Here is a 21,845-nt window from a genome sequence, read left to right as displayed (position 1 = left end):
GTGTTTGCTTCAATGGGCACATAAGATGCCTGGGCCCATCTTCTCCAGCCTGCACTTCTACCAGCAGCTCGTATTCAGTGCTGGGCAAATCCAGCTTGTGCAATGCTCTCCGTGGCAGGTCCAGCCGGCTGGCAGGTTTGGCACAGCACAGACCATTACATCACTTGGCCAAACTTGACCCCTGTCTGTAGAGTACAAGAGAAAGGTACCATCATCCGACGGCTGCTCAATAGCCAGGCAAAATGAATTGATAGGTGTCAATTCAGCCTGCAGTGGACCAGTAGCTACATTATAATGCCAACCTCACCTTTGGTGTTAATGAGGCCCCTTCATTAACAGCCTTGAGCAGAGGGGTCAGAGACTGAATAGAGACAGACTCCTTTCTCACCCAGAAAGCTGGTCCTTCTCATTCAGAATTGAAGCACGTTGGCGGGGCAGTTTGAGGACGCTTGCGCTGCCCATCTTGCATCTGCAAGGGACATGACGTATTTGTGACTATTCATCTGGCTCTTTTCACCAGCACTAAATACACAGAAAGAATAAAATAAATTGTCATTGTGTTCCCACTTACTAAGAAAATTTTCCCTCTTCCTTCTGGTTTGCAGGGTTATTGTACATTAAAAGCCTTTTGCATTTTTCAGTAGCTGTAGTACGCTATAATTTAGATTTTCCTCAGGCACAAAAGAACTTAGATAAGCTAAACTGTATTACAGTGTGGGTTTTTTTTTCTACTAAGTCCTTCATTAATAAGGGAACTAAAGAATTTCCAAGCTGTCTCTAATTTTTCCCAGATGCAGCTAGTAGTTGCTAGGAGTATCTTTTTGGCAATCAGAGTTTTTGGCCATTAACAATCTGGACTTTCGCTATACTTCCCTGGTGTTAAATATGTGTTGTGAATACTGTAGTGTGGAGCATGAACTGGAGAAGGAGAGGAAGGCAGAGAACAGGCAAAAGAGAATCATTTTTAGAAGAATAAATATTGCTGGGATTAACAGCTGATTCAAATGAACATGCTTCCCTGCAGGGATCCCAATGCTGATTAGCAAACCAGGAGCCCTGCTACACCAGAACAAGCATTGCTGCCGAACTCACGGCTTCTCTCACTGTCACTACCTGTGCTGTTTTCTCCCTGGCAGCCAACACAAACAAGCCCTGCAGTGAGCCTGTGCCATGAACTAAAGACAACAAAGGCCACCAACAGCTGTATGCAAACCAAAGCAACACCCAGCACCTCTCGGTGCCACCAGAGAAACCGAATCCTCTCTTGACTTCAGGTTTAAGCTGTATTCTGAGGCTGTACATAAGGACATGACACCGTTGTTGGCAAAGCCACGGTAAGTACAGGATCTGCCCCTTATTACCTAGAATATCGTTTGTTCTTTGTTTTAACTGCAGGTATGTTCACCTTGGAAATGCCACAGAGTACTTGGCTCATTGGACGTGCTTCACAGAAGTAGGTGAAGACCGCTATAATCCCTTTGCAGCTGATAAGAGAAGGTGGTGCTGACTTACGTCCTGGAGAGAACTTGGGGGTCTTTCCACTCAGTCATGCTGCACATGGACACAAAGTGGAGGCACGTATTCTCTCAGAGAAACCCTGCTCAAATGCAGGGTTTGTGCCTTAATCTCTGAGTCTCTGGGACTATTACAAGATCCTGATTTTTCTACACTGCCTGACTCTTTAAGTGCTGGAGACAGCCTTGCTTCTTGGCTGGCTGGTGTCCAAGCCACTCAAAGCAGAGACTGACCACAGAAGCTGTGGTCTTCAGTTCAAGAGCGGAAACAAGGAAGATGCAACTAAATTAGTAATGAGAAAATAATAATGCATGGCAAAAAATAGTGAAAGAAACTTGTTTCTCCAAGGATAAGGAGGGCAAGCCGCAAACATACAGACGTGCACATATAAATTGACGATAGAGCCTTACAGCTGATGTACAGTCAACCATCCCGACGAGCGATGCCCACAGGACAGTACTTTTGCTGCAAACTGAGAGAAGTTGCTTGGAGGCTGGTGATTTGGGTATCATGGGTTGCATGGAAATTGGGATTGTCTTAGGGGGCTGCCAGGGGGGGTAAGGGTCTGTGTGTGTTTGGGGTGTGTGGTGTCAGTGTTGTGTTCCTGCAGAGAAGGGGAGCCAAGGAAGAGGGAGGAGAGGTGCCTGGAGGAGCACTTCTGACATCTCTCCCAGGTGGTGTCTGTGGACACCCGAGCATGGGCTGCACTGTCCCATCTCATACACGACATGACTTTTCCCACCAAAGAAGTAGGATGCAGCTCTTCTCAAACACTCCGGTTGTTGCCTCCTTCACTCATGCTCCCCAAGAACAGCCAGGTTTGGCCTCTAAAGCAGCCACGGATGGTGTGGTCCAGCAGGAAAAAGAAAGGATGTGTTCCACCTTCCCAGGACTATAGATTAGCCTGTGCTGGGGGAAACACCCCAGAAATCTTTCCTATCACTGTGTTTACCTGGCCAAGACCAGGAAAAGTGCAGCACAAAGTCTTCTTTCCACTTTATTTTCCACCATCCCCAACTCCCAGGAGACAGAACCAGTTCTTGGCATAGTCCCCTACCGTGGGCCAAGCCAGATTAAACACACACCTTTCAGTCCAAGACAAGGATCTTTGAAGCAAGACTCTGGAAAGAAAAATAAAAAAGTCCAAACAAAAATTAGGGAGAGCTGTCATGGATGATTTGCATATTTGAATATGCAAATAAGACCTGTTTCTTATCCATTGGCACTGGCCCTACTGTAGATGGCAGCAACACAGCAGATCTCTGCCAGCATACAGTGCCACAAAGAAAGACGCTAATTGGATTTGCAGACGCTTATTGCAAAACCCAGAAGTTGCTGGAATAGATATAAAGAAACAGGAGCTCAGCCCACGGCTGCCTTGGGTGCGAAGGCACTCAGCTGACAGCTCGTTAGCTTGAGATGTCCCTGCAAAATTAGAAGTTTGGAGGAGCCTGAATGACTGCTGGCTACACCTTCCCCAGCACTACCCAGCACCTGAAACCCCCAACGCACTCTTACAGAGCCTGGCAAATTTTCTACCCTTGGCTGTGATTGTTTTTTTTGCAGGGTGGGGAGCTTGAAAAGAAAAACAGGGGTAAGCTTGATCAGTCATTGGGCTGGAAACTGTTCAGAGCTGGGAACAGCTAGAGGAGCAAAGGCTGGTTATAGGAATTTCTCTGCTTGAGTATTCTCGCAGTTGAATGTAAAAAGCTACCCCAGCACATTTTAAACGAATCCACTTGCACTTCACGTCCCAGCACAGAGCCGTGGGGTGCTGGCTTGGAGCAGGCATCAATATAATGTGCTTTCTCTGAATGGGGCATCCCAACTTCTTCAGTCTAATGCAGTTTAATGACCATGTACTAGACTGCTTACCTGAGGTGCTGTGCAAGCTCAGGCGCCTGCTCTGGGTTTCCCATCCTTGACTTGGAAGTGTCAAAGTCCTTGTTCAGATCTCACCCCAGGTCACAGCTGAAAGCTGGAGGAGCAACTTGGGTCCAAACTAGCAGAAGTAAACACAGGCGTGCTGTGGAGGGAGGGCAGTCCCAGTCCTGCACTGGTAGAGCATGGAAACAACCATTAACACCAGGTGAGGCAAAAATAAAGGCGCAGAAAACTTGTCACCGATGGGAATTAAAATAAAAAGCAAATTCTGATGTTATTTCAGAGGATGTTACAGACAATTTTTCAGGAAAGGGAAAAGTTCAGGGTCTTGCGCGTCTGAGCAACATCTCTTGCACAAGGAGGAAATGCAACAGAGCAAGAGTGGAGTCAAACTTGGGAAAAGAGACATTTCCAGAAAAGATTCAGGCCTGGGAGCATGTACCGACCATGGACTGTGATGAGGCTATGAGTGAATAGCTAGGACTGGAGTTAGAAAATAAAAGATTTAGATCTAAGAGTCGCATGCATGGGAATAATGTCCACAATTAAAGATATCAATGAGAACTCCCAAAGAAAGAGGCCCTGCCTCAATGGAGAAGAAAAGAGACTGTCCGAGGAGATGTCTCTTGGGACTGCATCAGACAGAAACATGGAAAATTAAAACTGGAGCACTTAAAAGAATCCAAATCAGGCTCTTTTTTGTTGTTGTTGTTGCCAACTGAAGCGATTAAGCATTTTGCTTTACTAATATCCTCTATCAGGTTGATGAGGTAAACTGGCTCTTTAGAATGATTTGGGAACCGATTAATCCTTGCCTGTGGCTATCAGTTAGCAACACACACGTTATTGGCTAACACGCATTTTTCTTCTGCCTTACAGAGATCAACAAACTATTTCAAACAAGAAAGTTGCGCGAAGAAAAAAATTCTGCCTTGCACCTAAAAGAAAATTTGCTCAGAAACAGTCACAAATCGCACTTGTAAAGACAGTCCCGCGTTAATTTAAGGCTCACAAAATCGAGCGCAATAACTTGTCATTTAGAGCCCGAAGAAAAGGTAAACAAAACCCACTTTTCAGATGCAAATTGTCACGCTCCGAGTCAGCAGCGGTGCTGAGAAAACCGCGTTTGCAGGGCGGGCGGCTTTTAATGCTGCCTCCGCCGCAGCCAGCAGCTCCTTTCTCAGCCAGGACAGTGACCTCCGGGCTCGTCACCCAGCTGAGCCTGCGGCTGATAGCCACCGCTTCACTGAAGGAATCCCTGGGCCCATTTGCATTGCAAATGCCTCCCGCTACAGACCAGAAAACGAGATATTGTTTCCCCCGCCGCGAACACCCCGCTCCCCCGCCGGCTCCATCGCGGCGCGGCCGCGGGCGGGCAGCGCGGCGGGCCGGGCCCGGGGGCTGCGGGCGGAGGGGAAGCGCGGGAAGGCGAGAGGAGCTGCGGGAGGATGAGGGGAAGGTGAGGGACAAAGGGGGGAGGCGAGAGACCGAGGGGAGAGTGAGGGAGCCGCAGGGGGAAACAGAGGCTGAGGGAAAATGAGGGGGGCTGAGAGGGAAATGAGGGGCACCGCACCGAGGGGAGAGAGAAACCGAGGGAAAATGTGAGGGACTGAGGGGGAAAATGAGGGGGTGTAAGGGGGAAATGGGGGAGACTGAGGGAAAATGTGGGGGATTGAGGGGAAAAAATGAGGAAACGGCGAAAATGAGGGAGACTAAAGGGGAAATGGGGGAAACTGAGGGGAAAATTGAGGGGGACTGTGGAAAATGAGGGAAAAATTGAAACAGGGAAAATGTAGGAGACTTGGGGAGAATAAGGGGGACTGAGGGAAAAATTGAAACTCGGGGAAATGAGGGAGAGTGAGGGGGAAATGCGAGAAAATGAGGGAGAGTTAAAGGCAGCTGAGGAAACAAGGGAGAGCAAGGAAAAAATGCAGGAGAATGAAGGAAAGCGAGAGGAAACGAGGAGAACAAGGAAAAAGGAGAGAAACTGAGAAGAAATGATGGCTAAAGAGGGAAAAGGGGGGGCATTGAACGAAAATGAAGAACAGTGAGGGGAAAATGAGAGGGGCAGAGATGGAGAAAATATGAGAAGGAAGGAGAGAGGCTGAAGGAGAACAAGGAGAACCGAGGGCGAGCAGTGCCGCCAGCTTCCTCCCCAGCCAAGGCTCAGCCCTGCCCAGCCATTCTAGACTGCCGTGTCCGCTGTACTGGGAGCTGTGGTTTCCCTTGTTCTCAGCTCATTCGTGTAGGAAATTAATAAACGGGTGAGATTCGCTGCCGCTAGCGGCGGGGAAGCGTGGGCCGAGGGAGGGAAAAGGGGCGGGTTGGCGCGGCCAGGGCGCACGAGGCCCAAGCGCTTGGTGCCAGTGCCAGCTGTGCTGCGCCACTCCAGGGGGCCGGGGACAGGCTCAGGAGCGGCACCGGGGAGCGGGGAGCGGGCCCGAGCCCGGCCACGCCGCAAGGCAGGAGCGCGCCGCAGCGCCGCGCCCGCCTCGGGGGCAGGGGGGGCGGCGAGGCCCCACTCCCTCCCACCACCCGCCCCGCCTCCCACTCCCCGCTTGACCCAGCGTGGGCCCCGCCCCTGCCTCCGCCCCCTCGGTAGCCTGCCCGTCGCCGATTGGGTACAGCGACTGCCCATCAGGCAGAGGCGGGGATGGTCGGCGGCTCCCGGGCGGAAGCCCCGCCTGCAGGCGTGAGGCGGCGCAGCTATTGGCGGCGGGCGGGTGCCTCTCTGGTGGGGTCGGTTTCCGGTTCCGCGGGGCGGGCGCCGGGGGGGTGGCGGGGCTGCTGCCTGTGAGTGACACACAATGAGGCGAGCGGCGGCGGCGGGGCCGTGAGGGGCCGCGACCGAGGAGGCGGCGGCGGCGGCCGAGGCGGCGGGGAGGGGGGTGGGGGGGGGACGGAGAGCGGCTTCGCTCGTAGAGGGAAGGAAGAGAGGGGGGGAAACAGACTACCCCCCCCGCCGACCGGCCAGCGAAACCGCCCCGGCGGGAGCGAGCGAGCGAGCGGGGCCCGCGGCGCTGCGCCCAGCCATGGACAATCAGGTGAGGGGAGCGGCGGCGCCCGCCCCGCCGCGCCGCCGTGGGGGTGGGGCCCCCGACGCCGCCCCTCCCCCCGCGCGGGGGGCACGCGTGGGGAGGGGCTGCCCCCCCTTCCCCGTGCACCGGGGAGGGGGCCTTGCATCGGGGGGGGCCACCCCCGTCTTCGAGGAAGGAGGGGAGGTGATTCCCTCCGGTGGCGTTGAGGGCATCGCCCCCCTTTGGGAGGCACACCTCCCCCCTTTTTTTTGGGGGGGGGGGCGGGTTGCTCAGTCCTCGCCCCTTCATGGGCGGCCGCGCTGCAGCCTCGCCCGCGGCGGGGGGTGGCAGCAGCATTTCCCGCAAATTCCTGCCCGGGCTTATTTACGGGGAGGGGTGGTGCCGGCGTTACTGCCTCCATCAGCCGCCGTGCAAAGGGTTAATGCCACCGGGAGAGTTATTGCCGCTCCGGGGAGGCGGCGGGGAGCCGGCTGGTAGCGGCCGGTCGCCGCGGCGCTGCAGCGGGCGGGGATGGATGCTGGAAGTTTACCTGAGGTGATGCAGAGCAGGCTGGCTCCGGCCTTTTGTGTGCGGGTGCGTGCGGGTTGGTAACAGGTTACCTATGAGCCTGAGGTTCGGGAGGTGAGCCCCACTATCCTTTGAATAACTATCCAAAGGAGAGTGAATGGAAACTGGTTACGGCTTTCAGGCAATTAGCACATCAAACAAAAAACCAGAGCAGCCTTCAGAATGTTTATTGAGAAGTTGAAAAGCAGACTCCTTTGTATTATTACAAATTGTTTGAATAGGATCCTGATTTTCCTTTGTTGAGAGACACGCTTGGGGAAAAAAAAAAAACCCTCCATTTTCAGTGGAGCAACTTATACGTGTGTTATGTTGGGAGATCTTATTTTCAAATGTGTTTCAACTTCGGGTTTAATTCATAGCGATCGTTAATTGGACCGGTATGTGAGGAGTATGGCAAGTACAACTTTTGCTCTCAGTTAAACAGTTCTCTTTTATCTTTAATTTTGTTCTCTTCCACATAGTCCCATCTGTTTCTCAGCTAAAATTTCTCAGCCGTTTCAACTAGAAAGGCAAATTTTGTAGACTGACAGTCATTTGCACTTCTCTGAAGAGGGGTAGTAACTGGCAACAGTAGCATGATTTAAAGGGTAATTATGGAATCGATAACGTGAAGCTGCAGAACAGACTGGCTCGGTTGATGTGAATGCTTTCGTGAACACTGTGGGAAGTATCCCAGATAAAGCAGGCCTGCGAGCACCCTCCTATGTGGGCTTAGGATTTAGGCAGACTGTCTCCACATAATGCTCTTCCACTGTAGGAGAGATTGCAGTGCTTTGAGTGAAGCACACCTTGCCATTTTTTTTTCTAATTCCTTAATTCGACATGAAAGAACAGACAGCAGTGTATCTTCATTTTTAGCGCAGGAGCGAGATGGAGCTAGTGTAGATAAGCCATGAAGCGCAGAATGGGAAAAAATGGCCTGCCAAGAGAACTTGAAGAGGAAGGTAACCTAAAGAAATGTTGTAATAATACTGGTGAAGGAATTAAATGAGTTTGTCCCTGAGTCTTGGAATTGATGTGTTGGATGTCAGCTGAAGGTATTTTGCTGCAAAGATAATGGCCTGAAAGAGTGTGTTAAGGCTTATAGTTGAAATTGGAACTGGGCTACAATTTGGGAGGTCGAGCTTTGATGCCTGGTACTCTCTAGACCTCCTGTGTGATCTTTTTACAAAGAAAAGAATACTGAGACTGAGTGACTTGTGTTTTTTTCATAAAGTGTTAACGATGTTCTAAAAAACCACGTTCCCATAAAATGTCAGGTTGGAGAAGCAAAATGTTTTTTTGAGCGTTAATCATGGTCATACTCCTTGTTGCAGTTCCTCAGTGGGAAAATGAGGATAATATTTTTCCTAAACATTTGTCTAGAGCTTGGGAAGCTTTCTCTTTCCATGTTCATTGTCTAACATCATGCCCTCAGGTTTGGCTCTGTATCCACCTGTAATACTGGTAATGACAAATAATGTTGCCTTTCCCAATGGTAATTGAAACCTGCCAGAAAGAACAAGACACCTGTTTTCAAGTCTTAGGTGAAGAAGGAGGTAAGGACTAAAACTGGCCCCTTTTTTTATAAGCTTCCAGTTGCTGAAGCTGGATTTGGGTAGGTTGAGTTTGAGATAGCTGTGGTGCTAGTCTAGTTTGTATAACATATATACACAAAATTAGTAATTAGTTGGATACCTTAGGTGTTATTCCCTGTCTCTGCAAATCTTGCCCCGAGATTTGCTTGCTTTAACTTGTGTCTGAATCATGTTTGCCTTTCCTCTTACATCTGTTTAATTTGTTTGCTTTCTTCTGACTGTGAAGTCCGCAATAATGCGTGGATCTTCACAATTAATTTAATCTGTTTTTTAAGACATTTAATGGGGTTTTTGTGCTTTGAGTGAGACGTTGAATACACCTTCTCTGTTATTCAATGATGAGAGTAGGATTCGGGAGTGCAAAGCAGAATTAGGTCATTTTAGTCTTGGATGTTGTGCCAGCATGCTGTATGTTGACTTGGTCTTTGAAAGTGTGTTAATAAAATGTATTTAAAAGAATACAGAGAGCATTGTAGTTTTATTCTAATGGATTACATATTCTAGAAAATATCATAAACCCCCAATTCATGATCTAATTTTTCCAGTTTTAAGATCAGTTTTCTGTCAGTGCTGTGAATTCTTTAAGCTGTGAACATCAAGTTCTGTCTCTGACACTTTCTAGAAATAAAGATTCCACAATTGGGACTTTGCTGACAATTTAGATGATAAGGGAGGCAGATAAACCTATCCCTCTTCTAAAGCTGTTTTCTCTGCAATGCTAATATTAGGAAGAAAATAGGTATGAAGTGGTGCTAGGAGCTATTTTTATGATACGTTTTCTGTTGATAACATTGTACTTTTCAGTATGAGTTAACCTCTCTGTGGAGGCTGTTGTATTCCTCCCCTACGGTGATCCAGTGTCTTCTGTCGGTGGGGCTTAGCATTATGCATAACACGCAAGCTGTTTCATTTTCCTTATGGTCTTACCTCTGTCCTAAAACAGTGCACAGTTCAAGTGAAATTGGAGCTGGGGCACCGAGCCCAACTGCGGAAAAAGCCCACCACTGAAGGGTTTACTCATGACTGGATGGTGTTTGTCCGTGGCCCGGAGCAATGTGACATCCAGCATTTTGTGGAAAGGGTGGTCTTTCGGCTACATGAGAGCTTCCCAAAACCCAAGCGAGGTGAGTGCATTTTTGAAGATGTGTTATTAGGCCTTCTCTGTACGAAAGGGCATTGTGCAAGTCAAGGTTGGCTTGGACTGTCACTTTTCAGTAAAATTAACTTCTTAAAGAGGAGCAAAATGTACATTGCGTGCATTTCAGCTTTAACCTTTACTGTCTTTGTTTGAGGAAGGTCAGGGAGAATGGGACCTTTCTTCTGATGAAAGGGCTGGAGGTGAGATGCTTTCTCTTATTTAGGCTCTAGTACATGAAAGTTCTCAAGACATTTAGTGACAGCAGAATATAATTCAGGTTACTAAATGGGAAAGATGGGTTTGATTTGTTAATATTTCCCAACAAAGACTGGAGGCATGTGATTGGTGAGAGATGTTCAAATACTGGGCTTGTATACATACGTACATTGCAGCCGCACGTCTCTGTGTGAGCACTGTGCTGTCAGCATGGATGGGGATAGTGTACAAATTGTAGTGTTACTGTCTGCTGGGTCTGTTCTTTGCTCTCTGTGCAGCAATGTGAACCTTATTCTTGGCACGGGGCAGCAGGAACGCATAGCTGAGGTGGAGGAGCAGGAATTGCCCTTTTGGGCAGCAGCACAGTTAGATCTGCTTAAGATTGTGTAACTACATCTGCAGTGTTACTGTTATGTAGCATTACAAGGAATGCTGGCTGCCTAATAGTATTGCTGTAAGTTACTGTGTAATGTTAATTGAAATATTTCTCTGGAAATCTGCTGGTCACACAGGATGTCTTAGGACTACCTGCTACATGGGCTGTTCATGAGAGTCCACAGTGGAAAGCAACTCAAAGGTGTTCAGCTCATGAGGATGTGAATCTAGTCTGTGTATTAATATCATCTCCTTCAAATTGATGTGGTAAAACTGATGTATGATAAGCAAGTGCAGTCCTGAGCTGAAAGCTAATTTATAGGATAAAAGTTACAATCTGCTGTGCTGTAATTCTTGTCATCTGGTGCAATTACTGACTTACAAACAACTGTGTTGGGATAGTACGTGGTCTTTGCGCAGTCTATTGCGTATCATCTACCTTTAAAGAGACAGGTTTTTTCTGATCTCTAGGTTTTGCATGCTTTCTTAAGCTTGCTCATAATGCCAGCTTGCTTTTGACCAAAGTGTGTCTGGGTTGTGCGTAAATGGTATGACATATGCATACTATTTCTAGATTTGTTTGAAGGGTTTCTTCAGATGGTTTGCTCTTACTTGGAGCAGAAGCTACGGGTGAAGGTAGGCTTGTGCTACTAGCAGATTGCTTGTGTAGTAATTTTAATTTGTTAGAATACAGCAGCAAAGGAACAAAGGCTGCTTGGCAGATAGTCTTAAGATTCCTGCTGCCATATTGGCACTGTTCTTTGGTTTTGGGCTTTTTCCCCTGAACGATAGGGTTCTTGTATGAAGTTCAAGTTAAAGTGAGTCTAGAGATTTTTATTATTTTTAGATGTGCTCTTTTTTCACAATTGAATTTTGAATACTGCTTTCTAGCACCTTAATGATGGTAGATTTAGAGCTGGGGATAATATATCTGCATTAAAGGAAAATAATTTGTGTGCCTTTTAGGTCTGAGGTAGTTTCCTAGTCATGTTAATTGCTTGGAATTCTTTAGAGAAAGTAAAAAGATTTGCACTGAATTCCTCTAATTACTTAATTTACTTTATTTACATATATTGTAGTGCATAAATTACAAGCAAGTGCATCCGGTTCCTGAGAGGGAGAATATTTGTGTTCGTCTCATGTTTCTTCTGGCAGCTGTTATGTAGAAGTATGCCATGGCCAAATAAATGATTTGAGAATCCTTCAGCTCTGCTGTTGCTATACTGAAATGCAGTGGTAGGTGACAGGAAGGATTCGGTAGCATAGGTAGTAGGACAGGGGGAACTGAGGCAGGAGGCATGCAGATGAATTTCTTAAAGCAATTAACTTTTGTAATTGATGTTTCTGCAGTAAGCAGCCCTGTGACCTTAGTGGCAAACTGTTTAACCTTTCTTCATTTCCTTGTATGTTAAATAAATGGCAGTGCTTACCTGCCCTTCAGGTTTGTTATGATGTTTGGATGAAGCGGCTGGTAGTATGGTCGTTACGTAATTATGAAGATTGAGCATTGCAGGAGAGCATTTCAAGGAAAAAAAATAATCCGCTTGCATGGTATATAGTGTTTTGATTAATAAATATGAGAATCAAAGTAAACGTTACCTTTCTGTACTGTTCCAATTCCCACCTTTTAGGTCTTCCCCTTTTTTCGCAAGACAGCTTTAGCAGGCGGTTTGCATTGTTGTGGAACAGCACAGAAATGTAACTGTATCTCACTGCAAAAGAGGGGGAAGAATTGCGGGAGACTCTGGCATGGAGTGTTTTATGTTTCCTTTCCATGGGAGGAGCTAAGAACAGATTTTCATGTTCTTAACTAAGCTTGTGACCACCATCTTATTTTGTTTTGGTTTTTCTTTTTCCCACAAAGGTCAGTGTTTTAAATGTGTCCTGAGTTGTCAGAGGCCTATTACTCATCTTGTAATTCCTTTTTGGCTCAAATTAAGCTGCATTATATTCAAAGTTAACATTTGTCTGTTCTCTTTTCAGTGTGCAAGGAGCCCCCTTACAAAGTGGAGGAGTCTGGCTACGCAGGCTTCATTATGCCTATTGAAGTGCACTTCAAAAATAAGGTAGAATCTGATTTCTGGTCTTCTAATTGTTTTGAGCTGTGCCAGAGCCTGAAACTGCCTGACAGAAAGACTCTAAATTATGTGACTGTTTTATGTGTGTGTTTTTTATTAGTCTAATAAATAGAATTTAACTGGGAGTTGGAAGCTCCTGCCAGACTTCAAAGAAAGCTTTTGGCAGAAATGGAATTGTGTAGAAAGGTAATATCAGGACAGTCAATGGTCACAGAGATTCTGAACAAGGGATTGTACCACTTGTAACAACCTTCCTTAGTATGGATAGTATTAAAGTGGTTTAAGATATTTTATGTAAATGGGGAAGTAAAACATAAAACACTTATTTGTAAAAATTTGTAAATACTGTGTTAACTGGCAATATATTAATTTTTTTTTTTTATTTGCAGTCTTATTAAATTTACTACACAGGTATAAAATCTGTATAGGCCCAAGACAAACATTTGCATACATAGGACGAGTATTTACAGCTATGTTAAAAGGATTGTTGTTCTCATTCAGTACTCTTCCAAAAAGAAAACACTAAATATTTTAAATCTTAAGATGCATTGCCAACAAGTATATGAAGGTTAAAATTTGGGATTTATTGCTTGCTTGAAGTCTTACCGCAGAGGTCACGTGCTACATGACTTGAAGAAGGTTATGAAAATAGGGATTTGGGCACTTGTGTTCCTATTAACTCAGATCCAGTTAAATTGTTTTGTTAAACATGAATAATGACTCTTTCTGGCTTTGATTACTACTTAAATAATAAAAGAATTTGCTTTGCTTATTATCCCTAAGAGGGAACCTAGATAAACTAAGAATTTGTCCATTAAGCCGCATCACTGTAACATATGCTCTCACCCGCAGCACCCTCAGCCCTCTGAGCACAAACCATTACCCCGGGTTTTGTTGACAGCAGACCACGTATAACAACCGAATTCTGTCTGGCTTCCCAGCGTCCTTTCCATTGTACCTCCCACAAACATACCTGTCTCTTGTTTCCTTCTCTCCCCAGTCTAGCGCAGTGTACTCTCCTGGTAGTGTCATTTTGTGAATAATTAACATTTTAGTTTGTTTTTTTGGCCTACCGCATTGCTCTAACCCCGCTTTATGAGTCTGAGTAATAAGCCAAATAATGAGACTGAACCACAAGAAGACTTGTTTTCTAAACCTGGGAACGTTTTGCCCACAAGTTTCTTTTGAGTGGGTGGGGTAAGCCAGAAGGATGTGAAGAGAAATGGCAGTTAGAGGGTTGGGGATGAAAGTTGTTGATAGAAGCAGCTTTTTGGCAAAGACTGAAAACTACTACTTGAATGCAGAAAAAGCCCTCAAGAGTTTAGAAGTAGTTTGACTTCTGGTGGCTTTTCTGAGGTTTTGGATGGAAATAGGAAACTCTTCATCTGCACTGGTATGTTGGCTTAATTCAGGTTCAAAATCTACCCTTATGTTCTGACCAAAAAATGTGAATTTTCCATGCTGATTCATTGTACGGGGAATCTCTAATGACTGTGATGGGTGAACTGTGTTTTGTTTCTACTCTTACCTTTTATTTTTCCTTCCTGTCTTCACCCAGTCTTTTCTCACACTTGCCTTTTCCCTGCAGGTCTCTGATGGCTTTGACCTTCGCAAGTCCTCAGGTCTTTCTGTCTCATTTCTGCCTTTCCTGTATTTTTTGGTGGATGCACTTGTTTGCATTGACTGTCTGCATTCATAGGTTTTCTTTCTCTCCCTCCCTTATATTCCTGTGCTCCTTGCAGAATATGGAACTGGCAGCTCTTCTGAATATAACTTGGTTTCACACCCACCGAGGTCATCACTTCTCATTGTTTCTATAAACACGTGACTGCATAGTTGTTCTTTCTAGCATTAGGGATAGGATGACTTTTATAAATAAGGGAAATAGGTGGTCTCTGTTCTTAGTGGAAACAATGGAAGTAGCAGTTAATCTAGGAGAAGGTGGTTTGGTTTTGACATTTTGGTCTTCAGAAACATGAAAAATAAACAGAACAGGTTTAGTTGCAGGCTTGTTTTCAAAATTACAGATCTTCAAAATACTAATCTTTGCCCTGTTTTTTTAGCTGCATGCATTACAGACTAGTTCTTTTTCACTTTTAAGCTGATTGACAAATTGACTAATTAAGGAGTTTCAGATGGCACCTCCCATTATTAATTTGTGGCAGGCAGCGGCTGAGGGAAAACATGATAGCTTCTGTCTTCCAGCGTGTCATTTGAACAGAGACACATTCCCAGGTTCAACCATGAGCTTCAAATACATGAGCTATACTGAAGTTGTTTGAAATTTGCTTTTACGCCTTAAAAGTAATTTTTCTGTCCTTATGTCAGCAAATGTAATGTTCTTTGCACATTTGGAAGTTAAGCTTGGTACTTATGATTGCAGGAAGCTTAGAAGCTGCCTGACGATGCGAAGAATTTGGCTCCTCTGACCGCTATTGCCTGGTGATAATGCCATCTTGAAATATTAAGAGCTATGATTATTTTCAGTAAGTGAAGTTGAAGGAAATGTAAAAGGAAAATTATTCTGCAAAGATAGAAATGCAAAAACAAATAAGCAAAGACTGGGATACAGTAGAAATTAAAAATATTGGGGAGGAGGAGGAGGAAGAGTGGCAAAGGCTTAGAATACAGCCTATTTTCTCCTTCCTGCATTAAAGAATGTGACATTAAAGCACCAAATAAATAAAAGTCTTTACTACTTTGAGACCATATGTTCACTCTGATCTCTGTAAACCTGTTGACACTGGTGGGGATCAGCTGTTGTGTGTGGAGCATATATTGTTCTGAATTTGCCTGAACTGATTACAGCATTTGGGACTCATCCTTGAATAACTCTTTTCAAGTAGATGTTATGGATTGATTCTGGGATTGGGTGGAAGGCAGTGTTCCGTAGGTGGCTGGGCAGGAGGAATCGGGTAGGTCTTTCTGGCCATATGCTCCCTACATTCTAGCACGTTTTTGTTGTGTGTTCTCTCAGTTGAAACGAGTTGCAAAGGCTGTGGGATTTGCTTATCGATGCATGTTTAGCTTTGTAAAGGTGAGAAGAGAAAGGATTTAAAGAGGGGGTGAACTGATCGGTGAAGGTTGATCTTTGCCGTGGCTGGCTGGAATTTTTTTTCCCCCCACAGTTTAAGGCTTCTTTCTTTGTAGTTTCCTTTCCCTGTTCTAATTTGTTACTAGGATGATAAATAGTGGTTGTCGGAGCCAGTGTACTCTTTGCTTTGGCTAAAGAAACACGGGCCTGTTCAGTGCTAAGGAACAGTTTTACTAAGAATGGCTTAAAAATGGTTTTAATGGGCTTCATCAGGGATTATTATTATTTTTTTTGGCAACTTTGCATAAAACTGCCCATTAACTCTTTGTGTTGGAGTACTCTCTTTTTGTTATTGTTGTTGCCTGTTTGGAGTAGGAGAGTCAGTGCTCTTGGCCCCACTGAAGCTTTTGGTGCCTTTCTGTCAGACAGGGAAGTGTCAGCAGAATATTAAAAAAAAGGTGCAAGAGCTTGTTCTTCTGTGAACATAGTTATGCCTTGTTGGTACGTGTTTGTCCTTCCAGTGCTGTAATTCAGTTCCTCAGTAAGTAGGTGCTTTCTCAGTCTTGTCATTTGAATCACAGAATATGCATTTTGAGTGTTGCTGTGAGCCTGGACAGTTTGTATCTCCAGGCTTTCTAGAGAGTTGCAGTGGTCTGCGCAGGCCACAGGACTTGCAGTCTCTTTAGATATTGGTGGTCTGCTAGAGCCTTTGCCTCTGCAACTGAACCTGAAAAACAAATGGCAGGGTCTCAGCAGGTTCAATGATAAAGCTTTTGAAAGCAGAGTTGACTAATGATAGTGAATCATTTGGCATTGTTGGACTGAGAATGTTAGTAGGCTATTTTTATTTTTAAATCCTTTGTGTTCCTGTAATGAGGGCTGCTGTTAGTGGCTTCTGGTGCTTGAATCAATACAAACTGGGTACAATAAATGCATTGCTGTTTTTCTACTGCTCTTCCCCTTCCCTCTCCCCTCTTGATTTCTACAGTCTCGAGGGTTTTTTCATGGCCTCATTGTTGTCTCCAAATACGTCTCTCATAGTGGTGTATGTTGTAATCTGGAGGCTGTAATACAGGTATGACTTTGGTATTCATCCCCTGTTACATTTTTTACATCCTAATCAAACTAGATCACACGCGCACCCCCCCAACAAAAGGTCCAGTATACTTTCATGCTATTCTGATATAAGGCAGATGACATTAATGTAACATGGATAAGATGTTGTATTAAAGTCTCTTTACAGATACTGCCTCCCAATTTCAGTGCTAGAGATAAAAGGCTTCCAGTATTTACATAATGGATACATGTAACTTGGGCTTTTTCTGTTAGTGAAAAGGGAGATAAGCAAAGAAAGCAGAAAGATCGGTTTGATTTTTCCAGTTAGGTTCAAAATAAAGACATGTTTATTTTACCCTTTCTGCAATATTTGTAGGTGTGAGATATATAAAATACAAAGAAAAATATTGGAGAAGGGAAAAACTATTTGTGTATCAAAGTAGGGGCTCGGTGGAGACATTGTATGTGGGTTGCACATATGGCAGGATAGGTGAAACTGGAGATCAATTAGAACTGTGTGTCAGGACTGTGCCATCAGGGAGGTATTGGCTTGTGAAATATGCCTCAGGAAGGCTGCTGAAGAGCCCGTGTTTGCATGAGGCATTTGAATTTACTTTACAAGTTGCTGTGGTTTTGGGGCAGGGTCTGCACATGTTTGAGAAAAAGGGGAGTAATTTAACCTGTTAGCATTTATTCAGTGTTGCAGAAAGTTGTGGAAGGAGTAAAACTTGTCGTTTTGTCTGGCCTTTAAGCGGAAGCATTTGTTGCTCACATTTTTTAGATCTGCTCTGTGTCACTTTACTTACCAAACCTGCTGCACTTTCTCTTGCGCTGCTGCTGCTGTGGTGAATCTTTTCTTACCTTTTTCTGTCATAAATTAATACATATTACCCGTTTACCCATTCATCTATCTGAGCAGAGTGCTTTCCTGGCCAAAACACCTAGGCTGTGTGTGTTTCAGTAGCCATTCAGTGTGGCATATCAATAGGCATCTCCATATGCTGAATAGATTGCAGTGCCTGGCAAGGAAGCGTTGTCAAACATAGCAGCTTTACTGGCCACGACAGCATCATACCGTGTGTAAGAGCTGGTAGGTTATTAAATGCTTGTCTTTGAGCAATGAGTATATTTTCCTAACTTTCCAAACTAAGTAATAGGTTTCAGATGGAGGAAAGTCCCAAAATGCTGTTCTCTGTTTTTACTTAACGCTGTGGAATCTCAAAAAAGATAAGGGGTGCTTCATGGACTTGTTAGCAGAGTGTAACGTAAGGCTACTTCAAAAAAAAAAAAAGTAATATTGGGCTATTCACTTATAAATGTCCTGTGTGGAAGCCGGGTGGAAGACTAGTCAAACGGGTTGTACAAGCCTGGAAAGGGGGTTTCATTTATACAGACATTATGGACCAGTTGTGGATAAATGACTCTGTCAGGCTGGATCTATGGCAAAAGGGAAGTAGTGTTAGATGTTATAGTTATTGAATAACCATGAGTCTGCTTCCTTGGTGTGCTAGATTTTTGTAGATAATTTTATTTTATGGCTTTCTAAAAGTGATGTATGAGCTTTATGCGCACGCTACCAGTGAAATTCTTTTGATTCGTGTTAAGTGGCAAAGGGCACACCCTGCCTTAAAAACAGGACAAGGAAATTTTAACAAAAGACTTTGAAAAATTCCTCATCTTACAAAAAGTGCCAAAAGAACTTTAACCCATTGCTTCAGAACTCAGGAGAAAAATAAAGCCACTCCAGTGTTTGTAACAGTGCAGTGGTAGTCAGTGCAGACAGGAAGCTGGAAAACAGTAGAAATGAAGTGTAATGTCCTCGGCTTTAGAGATAGGAGGCGGAGTAGGGGGATTCACTGGAGGGAGGGGAATTTACAGCAGCTGCAAATAAAAGCTCATCCCTAGCTTTGTTGTATGCGCTTCCAGTTTACTTCTCTGGCATCCTGAGGTTTAAGGGGCAGATACAAATTCAGGTTCTAAGGTGGCGTGCTGAGAGATCCCATACCAGGTTAACCATTTCATGTCAAAATCGACCAATTAAAAATTGCATTTTAATCTGAATAGCCGCAATATCTACCGGTTAGAAATGGGTATGATCCATCCTTTCTAAAGCCTTTCCTGGGTGTAAGGCCCTTTAGAAAAGCTTGTGGTCTCAGAGAGCAACAAAATATCCACAGAAAGTCCCCTCTTCAGTTGTACTTGCTGACGTCAAGGGTTGAATATCACAAAGTGGAATCATCTAAGAATAAACCCTGGCTTGTGAGTATAGTTGCTGCTCTAGCAGGAGTACGTAAAGTGGTGTTGCAGTATGCGATCAGACTCCCTGGCCCCGAGTTCGTGGGTGAAAAAGTACCTGTGCTTTATCACAACTCCAAGCGCAGGATGTGTGGATCCCGTGTTGTTTAGAAAAGCTTTGAAGTGTGGCACTGTGAATTCAGTGTAGCTTTCCATTTAAAGTGAGAGGATGTGTAGGTTCAGGTCAACTGAGATATTTTCCTTGGTTTTCCTCTTTCCCACCCCCCTGGCTTCTTTCCCACCCCTCCACCCCCCTTGGTGGTTGTTTGGAGGGAAGAACCTTTTAGGGAGGACCGGATGGATTAAGCTTTGGAGTGTCTTGAGCTGTAATCATTAGCTGGTCAGTGAAGGCAGTAAAGGAAAGAATGTTTATTTGCAGCTTTTTGCTTTGAGACTTTTGTACTCATTCTTTTAGGAGTGCTGTAATCTTAACTATTCACTTGGGTGGGGGGCTTCTGATGGCCTGAGGCAATACAAAGGATATTTTAATGATCAGGGTACTTGGCTAGGGCTGGGTTCCCAGGGCAGTCGTGATCTCTGAGTTGGCAAAAAAATCACGTTGAAAAACTGTCTTAATTTTACAGAAAGTGGAAGCTCTTCAGTAGTTATGATAAATATTTGGGAGGTTCTCTGCTTTTGAATCCATATAAAAAATGGGATATGTAAGATAAAAGGAACAGGAATCTGCTGCCCTTCTGCTCTGAAAGCAAATAGGCAAATGCCAAAGCAGAGGTCTGATAATGTGATGGTGTAACACTATGAGTAAAGTCTGCTTTTGCTAATACACCCCAAGATCAATTTACTCTGTGTTGTAAACTAGAAAGAGCATTTTTGAAACTGTTCTTAGGCCACATTTGGATTTCTATTCATCCTTCATTTAAGTTTATTAGACATTGAGGGACCCTCTACAGCTGCTGTTTGAACTCCAGTGTAAGCATGCACATGCAGAGCTCGCTAATGATTCAGTTAATGAGAATGGTCATAGAAAAGAGGAAAATGACAAGGCAGTGTATTTTGCAAGTATTTTTCTTTTTCTTCCCATTCATCAGTTTCAGTAGACGTTGAACCCTTTCAAGGCTGTGTGGATTCTTCAGGACTTTTCCAAAAGAGGGTCTGAAGACCCTCCTGTTGGTAGCATGTTCTTCCTTGTTAATGTGAGACTCTTCTATTGTACGTGTCTGCTTAGATTTCTGCCTTTCCCTGTTTGGGGAGTTAGAACCCAAAACCTTGGCTCCCGGCTGAGCTTAGGGCACTGATTTTGATGTAAACCAGGTGTGGTTACCACACTTTTTATTATTAGAGCTATAGTTTGTACAAGAAATGGCTTCTTTAGCGATGTTAGTATCCACCAAGCGAACAGCAGGAATCAGTGTGGTCTGAAGCCATTTGACGCTTCAACCTATTTTCAGCAAATCTAATGGCTTGGCCTAGAAGCCTGCGGCGTCTGTTCCCATACAACAATGCAACTACACCAGGAAATCAAGCTGCTGGATATGAATTGTGGAGAAGACTGCTGTGCAGCTGCTTGATGTTGCGCATTGAATGAGGCATGTGGGATGCATTCATGTAAATACTGAATGTACTGTAAGGATCTGTGTGGTTTTCAGGAGAGTCTCTTTTGCCACATTTTTGAGTTTTCATCTTGAAATGCAGAGTGTGAGATAATGCCAGGAAATGTGCTATTGATATTTGTTATACACAAGCAGTATGCAATATTTGCGATTTTGGGAGAAAAAAAAAGAGGTTTCTTCCATTCTGTACTGCAAATGCAGAGTGTTTCCTGTGCTTCTGCAGCAGGTGGAACAAAACCAGTGAGGCGCAGATGATCCCCAATATGCATACAAACTCGGGATTTCTTCGGTGAAAGTGCCCTTGGAAAGTTCAAAAGCCTAGGATATCTTCCTATTCAGCCTCTGCAATATGCATATTGAAAAGGATTTTACAAAACAAGTCATCCTTTTACCATTGCATTTAATCTTTTCTCAGTACCCACAGAGATCCTGTGAGTTCAGAAGTTGTTCTTTCTCTGGGTAAAGGATTATGCTTTTCTTAATATTGATGCTTATAGTTCAGTTGCTTCCCAGAGGAGATAAGATCTGAATTTCGGTGAAAACAGGATAGTGGATAAAGCTTGTGAATCTGCTTTCCTAGGAAGACTTGAACAGCTTTAAACAGGCAATTGTCAATCAGTATCCTTGTCTGTGTGTTGCTTTTGCAGTGAAAAGCCATGCCTGAGTTTCTGATGAACAGTACGTTAACTTCAGGCACCAACAGTTTAATTTCTGGCTCTCTGATCTCATGATGAAAAACTGTGAATGCAACACTGAGTGGTTTATTTGGGATTTTCAGACATGACTGTTTGATTCCTCTGACATAGGGTGCTTGCCAGATTTCTTCCGTTTTCCCAAAGTCTGTCTTGTTTTTAGGAGGAGCCAAAAAAGGTTTGTTTCACATACGACCTGTTCTTAAATTTGGAGGGGAATCCACCTGTGAACCACCTTCGTTGTGAGAAACTGACTTTCAACAACCCCACCAAGGAATTCAGACGCAAACTCATTAAGGCTGGAGGGGTAAGTGCCAAAGGGATTGGAGATCTGAAGAGGTTCTGCTGAAATGTGTAGTGATCTCGTTTTGCTCTGAGGTTTCTTTTTAGCTGCAGCCCAGCAGGCTACAATTTTCTGTGTTCATCTAAAGGATGACCCAGCCAATTTTTACTCCTGGTTATACGACTGAAGCACTTGAAGCAGAACTAAACCATTGCTAGTGTGATTGGTGGCACTTCATTTTTCAATTTAAATGTGACCATTAATATCAGAGCAGTAAAACCCCTCTGGAAATGGAGATCTGTGGATGTGGCACACTGTCCATCAGGCAGTTACAGTTATCTGTGACCTTCCTAGTGTTGTGAGCTGTATCAGTGTAGAAAAGCTTAAGAAAAGGGAGAGGCTTCTAATCTATTCCTTACTCATTTTTGCCACAGGAAAGCTTAATACTTAGTGCTTCCTAGTCAATAAATGTCCTCTGAACCCAAGGTCAACTCCTTGTGGCTTAGATAACAAAAAAGTAAGAAAA

General features: G+C 44.4%; 1 protein-coding gene and 1 long non-coding RNA gene across 3 annotated transcripts in view; one reads left to right on the top strand and one right to left on the bottom strand.

Annotated features, from left to right (window-relative positions):
• On the bottom strand, nt 1-3,619 carry LOC130149184 (uncharacterized). The gene is made up of 3 exons (XR_008821822.1): nt 3,391-3,619; nt 308-469; nt 1-185 (listed from the first exon to the last, which is right to left on the bottom strand). It is a non-coding gene; the product is annotated as an uncharacterized LOC130149184 (long non-coding RNA).
• A 2,664-nt stretch (nt 3,620-6,283) lies between these two features.
• The window catches only part of MLLT1 (MLLT1 super elongation complex subunit), a 32,371-nt gene continuing 16,809 nt past the window's right edge, over nt 6,284-21,845 (top strand). Inside the window, exons 1-4 of one of the 2 annotated variants that reach the window (XM_056336407.1) lie at nt 6,284-6,443; nt 9,525-9,705; nt 12,294-12,376; nt 21,200-21,343. In XM_056336407.1, coding sequence (XP_056192382.1) covers nt 6,432-6,443; nt 9,525-9,705; nt 12,294-12,376; nt 21,200-21,343 — 420 coding nt within the window. In that variant the 5' untranslated portion in view covers nt 6,284-6,431. The remainder of the gene's footprint in view (nt 6,444-9,524; nt 9,706-12,293; nt 12,377-21,199; nt 21,344-21,845) is intronic. The other variant, XM_056336406.1, reaches the window with a different exon arrangement.

This window comes from Falco biarmicus, chromosome 4 (assembly GCF_023638135.1).
Source record: "Falco biarmicus isolate bFalBia1 chromosome 4, bFalBia1.pri, whole genome shotgun sequence".
NCBI lineage: Eukaryota > Metazoa > Chordata > Aves > Falconiformes > Falconidae > Falco > Falco biarmicus.
This window is presented reverse-complemented; position numbering and strand designations above follow the sequence as displayed.